Here is a 10,000-nt window from a genome sequence, read left to right as displayed (position 1 = left end):
AATTTAAGCACATCTAAATTTTCGTTTCCTTTGCGAACCAACACGGGCTCTTCCAAGGACAAACTTAGTTGTGTCTTTTTTGAACCAGGTTGAGATGGACTTACAAAGTTATCATACTCCTCCATTTCATCTGCCATTTCAACATCACATCCACCACTACTACTTCTTATCGTATCAACATCAGAAATTGAAGGTTTCAAGTACTCCTTAAATAATTTTTGCATATTATCTTCAACAGCCTTTACCTTTTTATTGGAAGTAGATAGATCAAGTTTAGAGAAGCAAAAATCCATGAGACTTAACTTATACCGAGGATCAAGGACTATCGCCATTGTAGCACCTGACCGTACTCTTCCCCGCCAATATTTTTTGAACTTTTTCTCCATTTCTATTGCCATTTCCTTGGTATTAAGATCCTCACTATATATCGCTTCTCTTATCATCATATGAATTTGCCAAAATTTATGAAAATACACATTGGCAGTAGGATATTGACTCCCTGAAAACAAAGTAGTGACATCATAGAAAGGCCTAAAAAACTTAGCAATCCTTTCAAATTTAACCCAATCCTCTTCAGAAGGACAACATTTAAACTGACTATCAAGTACCTTAAAATCAGAAAATGCTCGACGGTAAGGTATAGCACTATCAAGCATCAAATATGTAGAATTCCACCTAGTCGGTACATCTTGATGCAATTTCCCTTTCAACTTTATGCCAAGGTTCTTGATACACTCTACAAACTTTATAATTCTTGACTTGGAACCTTTAACATACTTTACACTTTCTCTAACGTTAAATATGGCGAGCTCAATTGTTTTCAAACCTGCGTTGGCTACCAAATTTAAAATGTGGTTTGCACATTGAATATGCACAAATTTTCCATTGCAAAGTAAAGAACCCATCAACTTAAAATGTTCAATCAATCTATCTACAACACCTTCATTATATCGTGCATTATCTAACGTTATAGAAAATATCTTCTTCTCAATTCCCCATTCTTTAAGATATTGATCAATTTTGGACCTATAACTACCAAAAGATGGGGAGGAGGAACATGACGAAATACCAAAACTTTCTTTTTCAAAACCCAATCTATATCAACATAATGAGCAGTAACACACATATAACCATTTTGGATGAGTGAACTCCATAAATCAGTTGTCAAGCATATCCTACTTGGAATAAGTGCAAGTTCATTCTTGAGTATTTCTTTTTGATTTTGATACAACTTACTAACGTCGGCTCTTGCAAAGATTTCTTGAAAAGGTCTTAACAGTAGGATTCAAAAATTCGTGCAACTCCCTAATCCCTTCATGCTCCACAAAACAAAACGGGTAGTTGTGTCTAACTATAGCCTTTCTTACCTTATCACGATATTGTTCGTGATTTATCGGCACAACTTGAGAGGCTGCTTCTTTTATGTGTTTAGCTCGATGGCGATTTAACTTTGTAGTTCCCGAAGTTGAGTCAGCCATAAAAACATCTCCACAAGTTTTGCATTTTGCCCTTAATCTATTATCTGTATTACTATCCTTTGGCAACTTCTCATAACCTCCCACGGTGTAGATTTATTTTTTCGTCGTTTTGATGAACTTGAAAAGCTCTCTTGAGTCACTTCATTACACACTTCAAACATGATCCATAATATCGCCTACAAAAATGAAATAAACTCTTAGCATATATAAAACAAAAAATTGCAGACTTTACAAAGAAAGGAACGAAAGCAAGAAGCGTAAACACATAACGGTGTTTTTTAGAATGATTTATTGCTCGTGTATATTGTATGCTAACAATCGAGTAAGTATACCGCTATAATGTTAAAAAAAGACAACGTATTCCAAGTATACTGCTATAATAACATATTCCAGAGATACATAAATCAAAAACTAATTCAATTCACTTCCCCAAGAACCAACTTTGACAATGATTTTCCAGCACCCACAAAAAAATAGCAGTAACCCACAAATGATTCCAAAAAAAAAAAAAAAAGCACAAAAATAACACTGGAAAAAAGAAAAAGAAAAATAGAACCCAAGAGAAAATCAGAAGCGAAAATCATATGCCTTTTGTCATCTTTATGTCTCAAATACACTTTTGATTTATCATATAAATAAGCAAACATGTGTATGTTGACATTTCTTTGTTTCTCTAAAAAAAAAAAAATCAAACTTGGGTATGTTGAAATTTCACCAACCTGGGTATGTTGAATAAAGTGTGGAAGGGGAGAGAGAAAGAGGAAGATGAATAAAGTAGAAGTCTGAAATGACTAAATAATTTAGGGGTTTTCAAAAGTTGAACTTGGGCCATATTTCGACCCAATATCATTGAAATGACAATCAATTAAAAAATGGGTTCTGATGAATGGGCTAAAAATCAGCCCAGTGCTAATTATCTTGTGCCCAACCTATAAAATTTTGGGCGGCTGGGCTGGCCATCACATTTTGGGCCAGAATTGACACCCCTGTATTAGGTATGTAAGTATACGGCTTGTTGCATTATGCTCTTATAGAAGACTTAAGTGTTCTACAATCTCATCAAATATGCATTAGTATCTTGTCATTGATGTTCAGATTTCAATCATGTAAATTGAATTTAGAAAAAAATAATTATGAAGTTCAACATTACTAAATCTTTTATTTTGATTTCGATTGGATGATAATACTTTCTAAATCGGAAAGTCAAAACTAAATGATGAAAATCAAATTGAAAAACAGAATGCGTAGTAATAGCATTAGCACGGGCTAGCTTCTTTGCAGTCTTGTAGAATGCTATTTGTGAATTTTGGGCCGACCCAGAATTTAAATACTTGGATGAAAAAATGAATTTAATATATATATATATATATTAAATTTCATCCAGAATTATTTTTCAAAAACTTATATGGGAGTCGAGCAGGAAGCCATGTTTCCAGCCCACATTAGATATACGATTGGAGCTACTTCTTGTTGCAACATGAATAATGTAATACCTATGATGTGTATGTATATCTGTACTATGCATGTATATCTGTACTATGCAACCATATATAAGGATGCACACTTGACTTTTGAGCCAGATGCGCCCACGGTCTTCCTCCTCAATTGTATCCATAATGACAAAATGATGGATAACAATGAGACGATCGAGTTTCTCATATTATATTATATTAATATGTTATTATAATTAACAAGTGGAGACTTCTAAGCACCTAGGACCTAGAGAATCAGCTAGCGGCTTAATTATGTAAACACTTTTTTTTGGGATCGCAAACTGGAATGTCTCTCCCGATTCATCTATTATAAATTCAAGAACACAACAGTTACAATTACAAGTTATATAAAGCTGTTAAAGAAATTTGACAGATTTTGTTTCTACATCGCATGTGCCTTTGCCTTCTCATTCAATTCTATGCTCTTTCTAATAATCCGAGCAAGACTAGAGACAGAAAGATATGTTCTTTTGTATAATTAGCGAAACAATGACATGTATACTAAAGAATTTGCGACTCTCCAGAGCAAGTAGTTGGTTTCATGTCAAATTTATACAATTCTTCCACGTAGTTTTGGAAAATTATATAAGTTGTCTAGTGTCACGCCCCAAAACCCACCCTGGACGTGATCGGCATCCGACGTCATGAACAACATCGGAAGAACCTAAACGACACAATAATAATACTTGAACCCGCCAGGTTCAACATTCGCCTCCAACAGTTTATAAAATAAAGGTAAACAATTCGTGAATATATGAATTAAATCAGCGGAAGTCTTTATTAATCAAATACTTAGTCAAACGTAACAACGCGCCCGAGAGTTAATCAATAACTCAACAACTACCCACAAGGATGTATACCATGGAGCTTCTAAGATAAAGGATTAATAGTCTGACTCATCGGGTCGCAGCCCGAAAAAACTAGTATAATGAATAAATAAATAAATAAGGTGTCCCATGAATGAATGTGTGGGATCACCAAATCAATAAAGAACAGCAAGTCCTTCCTAAACACCCGGAGTATCAAGAACCTGCTCTTCTCTGTTACCTAACATACCATAACAAATAACAATGGTATGCCTGAGTACTTCGTACTCAGTGAGTGCCTCGGGGACAACAAGTAATATGAAAATAAAGTACAATAATACATAAAGAAATCAGTCCTGAAAGTCATGTGAAACTAATGTAAGAACATTTATTCAGTTTGTGTATCTCAATGAGAATTATCAAAATCGATTATAAGGCCTCTTGTCAAGGTACAACTTCAAATATGCCTTTCAATTGATCATAATTAACAACAACAATTCCATGAGAAAATAAGAATATCACACATGCCAATACAGCCCAAGAATCAAGCACATCAAAGGGGTGACCGTAGAGGTTCCCTTGTCACAGCGCACCACACCGGAATATGAAATTTAACAGTGGCTATCCTTCCTCCCGAATAGCTAGGCATAATCACACCCCAGGTAGCGAATTAGGAAGTGGCCACTTTTCCTCCCGAATGGCTAGGCATTATCACACTAGGATCCATAGTGGCTACCCTTCCACTCAAGTAGCTAGGCCAAACACAACTATATAGTTCATAACATGGAAGCCGATTCACAATTTATCTCAAAGTAATCACACCATCAATTAGCATTAAAGTTCATTATGCCATATAGTAAAGATAAATCATTTCAAAGGATGTCTTGAAAATGTTTACACTTCTTTAACCAAGATTTCAATGTCGTAGTTCATCATAAAACATTATTACTAATCTTTAGCCATCATTATCGATCATCTCTTAAAGAGGAAAAATGTGTATAAACATATATATGTACTTAGAGCATGATATAAACTAGGTTTAATGTGGGCTTGTCCCCTCACGCACATTAACCATCATTAAGGCAAGAGATAGAGATCTATTCAAGAAAAGTTCACCTTTTTATTCAATAAAGAGCTTTTTCAAAGAGACATGCTTTCAAAACCAACTTTCAAAGAGAGACATACCTTAATTACGTTATTCGCAGTTCAGCAAATTACTTTCCCAGAGGAGAATCACCCAAACCCTAGCTTGAATTCTCTTGAATTAGATTATGCAGTTACTCCCTTGAATGTGGAGGTTTTGAGAAGTAATTTTCGTACTTAGGGTTTTTGAACAGGTGAAAAGGTGAATAAAATAATTGAACCCATGCTTTTATAGTTTCTGGTCAACGCGGGAGAAGTACGTTCAAAAAAGACGGGACGTACTTCTAAGTACGGGCCGTTCTTTCAGGCCGTACTTCTAAGAATTTTACACTGAACAATTGTTGAGACATGGGGAAAGGACGGGCAGAAAGGACATCCCGTCCTTGGAAGTACGGGCTGTACTTCTAGGTCGTACTTTCCCTAAAATTTCCAGAAAGTTCAGATTGTTGCAGATCAAAGGACGTCCACAGAGTACGGGCCGTACTTTGAAGTACGGACCGTACTTTTGTCGTAAAATCCCCCAATTACAGTTGAAATGGGATTTTCATCCCAATACTCCCCATTTTGGTTTCTAGATCCCGAATTGTGAACATAGCCTAACTTATAAGGTTCAAAATGACTCGTATAACGCTTTCATATTCCATACGGATTTATGGGATGTTACATTATCCCCCCCTTAAGATTATTCGTCCTCGAATGAGAATCCTAGCCTAGAAAGTATTCACTAAACCACAAGTTGTTTCAAACAAACACAACGATTCAGCTAAGTATAATTAAAACGCTAGCTCATACTTGCCATAAGGAACAATGGGGATATATTTTCTTCATGTCCTCCTCCGCTTCCCAAGTTGCTTCTTCTGTGTCATGGTTTCACCATAACACTTTCACCGATGCCACATCCTTCGTTCTCAACCTTCTAACTTGACGATCTAGAATCTGAACCGATTTTTCTTCGTAAGATAACCCTTCACTAATTTCAATTTCTTCATGGTTCAACACATGGGAAGGATCAGGTTTGTACAATATCAACATTGAAATGTGAAACACATGATGCACCATGGCCATATCAGATGGTCACTTCAACTCATAAGCCACCGTCTAACTTTCCTAACAATCTCATAAGGGCCAATGAAACGACGACTAAACTTCCTCTTTTTACCAAACCGCATTACTCCTTTCATCGGTGACACTTTCAAGAACACCTTGTCGCCAACAGAAAACTCTAGCTCACGTCGCCTCATATCCGTATAAGACTTCTGTCTACTCTGAGCTGTCTTAAGTCGTTGTACAATGAGATTAAACTTCTCGATTGCTTCATGAACTGAGTCAGGACCCAACAATTCTACTTCAGTTGGTTTAAACTAACCAATCGGAGACCGACAACGCCTCCCATAAAAAGCCTCATAAGGAGTCATTTGGATACTTCCTTGGTAGCTGTTGCTGTACGCGAATTCCACAAGAGGTAAATGTTCATCCCAATTTCCTCCGAAATCTATAGCACAGGCTCGCAACATATCTTCTAAAGTCTGAATAGTTCTCTCCGCCGCCCGCCGCTTGAGGATGGAAAGCAGTGCTCAATTTCACGCTAGTCCCCAAACCTTCCTGAAAGGATGTCCAAAAATGAGCAGTGAATTGCGTACCTTTATCAGATATGATGGATGTCGGAATCCCATGCAATCTAACTATTTTCTTTAGATATAGCTTAGCATACTTCGCCGCGGTATATGACGTCTTCCAGGAGAAAATGCGTACTTTGCGAGTCTATCCACTATCACCCAAATCGAATAAAACTTGGCGTTTGTGCTGGGTAAACCTACAACAAAATCCATTTTGATATCCTCCCACTTCCACTGTGGAATCTCGATATTCTGAGCCAGGCCTCTAGGCCTTTGATGTTCAGTCTTCACCTATTGACAATTCAAACACTTAACCCAAAGTTAGAAATATCAACCTTTATGCTCTTCCACTAATAGTGTTGTTTCAAATCCTTATACATCTTAGTGGATCCAGGATGAACCGAATACTTGGAGCTAATGTCACGACCCGACTAAGGAGCCATGACGGGTACCCAGAGCTGACTATCGAGCACCACTCATTACGCTAGTCATCATACTCGTTCTAAACATATATAAACTCCAAGGCAAGGCATAAGTATCCATAAGCCCTCACGGCTGCAAAATGATATACAAAAATGTACACTGATATATCCATGAAACAACTACCACCCACGCATCCGTAGCTACGAGCCTCTACTAGAGTACTGTGACATAAGGACGTGACAGGACCCCGTCATGCCCAAAATGTATATACACAAAATAATGTATCAAAAATGGCACCTCCGGAATAATGGAGTGCTCCTGTAAATCCGCTGAGTAGCTCCTAGGAATCTGGGCCACCTCCATGCCTACCTGTGGGCCTGAACACAGCGTCCATAAAAGAAAGGACGTCAGTACGAATAAAGTACTGAGTGTGTAAGACATGTATGATAACATAATAAGAAAATACAGAAGCATAAGAAGAAGGGATAATCAGACCGCGCGCGCTTGCGCGGAATCACACCGGTTTACTTTTACCTTTAAGACATATCACACATACATATATATAAACCGTCCGGATCAACAACATCGTTAGCCCGCGTCCGGGCTAATCATCCCATGCCGCCCACTAGTGGTGCTGCCCGTACTATATAGACACGGTGTAGTAAGCCGCCCGCCTTAGCTGTGTTGCCCGGCCATCTCGGCACGGTGTATAAGCCGCCCGCCTTAGCGGTGCTTCCCGGCCATCTAGGCACAGTGTAATCATCATCATATACACTTATCGTAAAGCATGCATTAGGAATCAATTAAATACTACAACTGTATCGGGGTGACGTAAGGTCGAGAACCCCCGATTTCATTATGGAGTAGTCATGATTATCATGTCTCACCTTGAAAGAACTAGCATTATAAGGTGAGTCTAGCAATAATGAATAACATCAAAGAATCGTATAAGGACCATTAGCCTCGTAGAAATATCATATCATGAGCTTGAGAATCTCTAGACTTAGGATCATCATCATCATTATCATATTCATAACATATCTCTTATCTTTATCTCATGAGAAGTTCTTATTAATCATGGACTCATAGTTTTTGGAATATGAGAACATCATGGAAAGTTAAAGGGAGTTATATTATAGGAGTCATGCCTTAGAAAAAGAAGGGACTAGCCTTACATACCTTGATGTCTCTCTAACTTTATCAATTAAGCGCTTTCCTCCAATGTTCACGATTCTACATCCAAGAGAATTCGTACTAGAATTAGATAATCGGAAATATACTTAAGCTTAAGCTAAAGCTAACGAAAATCGGGCAGTATTTCCTTTGTTCCTACAACTTCCTCCATATGATATAATAGCTCCCAAACATCAATAACAACATTCATAATACCATAATTAATAACTTCTATAAGTTCGACATTATTCAATTCTCAAAATCTCCTCTCAAAGTCATACATAACTATGGTTATCACCCAACGTTGTATTCATTCACAGATGATGCTTCTCCAACATTCTTAATATTATTTATAACAAGATTATACTCATAATATCTCAAGAATTATGGTTCATGTCAAACTACTATTCAAGAATACCATTATTTCATAATTGAGCTCCATATTCTACCTCCTTCCATAATCTAAGTCTTTCAACCATTCAATATTCTAAATAGCATGGAATGATCATAAAACTCACCTTTGATTGTGTAGGAATGGGCTTTTGATGAAGGTACTTCACTTGGAGAAAACCCTAACTTTAATTCAAATAGAGTTCTTAACATCTAGCAACCCTAGAGAGCTTCCTTGCACTTAATTTCCTTGAATTGATGATATTGATCTTTGATTTCCCTTGTATTTATGTTAGTGAAGGGTGTATAATGTTCTAGAGACTTAGAGAGAAGTTGAGAAGTTGGAAGAATTAAAATTTAGAGGTGGGAACACATTTATATACTTGGAAATATACTCACCCGTCGGGTGTTATACGGACCCTTATACGGTTCATATAAGTGACCGTATTTCACCATCAGGGAAATCCTTTCTTCTGTTCGTTTATACGGACCCTTATACGGACCGTATAAGGTTATATGGACCATATAAGTGGTCATATAACTCCACTTTCCTGAAATCATTTCTGTCGTTTCGTTTGATCTCCAATCCTTATGGAAGCTTCTTAGCACTTGTTCAACACTTCATCAACAACGGCATGAGCGGTATAACTTTCCTCAAGACATTATTAAGTCGACACTTAGTCGGCACTTTGCAAACCCTTTTAAACACGACTTATACTTTACATTCTTCATCAAACTTTCTTCTCTTGTCTCAAACATCTTTGGAATCTTAATTGGAACCATTAAGTGACCTTTCCTACTTGTAGGGACATCGTATTTATCTCACCCTCCTTTAATCTATCCATCACATGACGAAATAAAATTTTCTGAGGCGTAACAGCTATGAGCTTCAATCATCAATTCTTATCGAAGACCATCAACATCGGGAACACACAATCGTCCTTGCAACCGCAGAACACTCTCGTTAGTCCCAATAGTAAATGAAGTGTACTCACCCCTTTCCACTCCATCTCTCAGCTTTGCCAAAAGTTCATCATTGTATTGTTTGGATTTAATCCTTTCCACAATGTCAGACTGTGATGGCGTGATTCCCACTAACTCTCCATCTTCAGTTTCATCAAGTCTGACCTCGAGACTAGAAAGTCTTTGAATTTCATTCCCCATGGGCATGTCATGTGCACGCAGATAAGCCAACGTGCCCATAGATTTTCTACTCAAAGCATCAGCAACCACATTAGCCTTACCAGGATGATACAAAATATCCAAGTCGTAATCTTTTAACAACTCCAACCACCTCCTCTGTCTGAGATTCAACTCTTGCTGCTTAAAGATATATTGCAAGCTTTTATGGTCGGAAAAAAACATCGCAATGCTCATTGTACAAATAATGACGCCAAATTTTCAAAGCAAATACCACTGCAGCCAACTCCAAGTCGTGAGTCGGATAGTTCTTCTCATGCTTCTTCAACTATCGCGGC

At 37.4% G+C, this 10,000-nt stretch overlaps 1 protein-coding gene and 1 pseudogene across 1 annotated transcript in view; both read right to left on the bottom strand.

Moving 5' to 3' along the window:
- The window catches only part of LOC132032461 (zinc finger BED domain-containing protein DAYSLEEPER-like), an 11,511-nt gene extending 11,272 nt beyond the window's left edge, over window positions 1-239 (bottom strand). Inside the window, exon 1 of the mRNA XM_059422080.1 lies at window positions 1-239. This exon is cut by the window's left edge and continues 197 nt beyond it. Coding sequence (XP_059278063.1) covers window positions 1-224 — 224 coding nt within the window. The 5' untranslated portion in view covers window positions 225-239.
- A 9,186-nt stretch (window positions 240-9,425) lies between these two features.
- LOC132035052 (putative MO25-like protein At5g47540) overlaps window positions 9,426-10,000 on the bottom strand; it is a 5,189-nt pseudogene continuing 4,614 nt past the window's right edge.

The sequence above is a fragment of the Lycium ferocissimum genome, chromosome 10 (genome assembly GCF_029784015.1).
Source record: "Lycium ferocissimum isolate CSIRO_LF1 chromosome 10, AGI_CSIRO_Lferr_CH_V1, whole genome shotgun sequence".
Classification (NCBI taxonomy): domain Eukaryota; kingdom Viridiplantae; phylum Streptophyta; class Magnoliopsida; order Solanales; family Solanaceae; genus Lycium; species Lycium ferocissimum.
The sequence above is the reverse complement of the archived record's forward strand: the minus strand, read 5'-3'. Positions and strand labels throughout refer to the sequence as shown.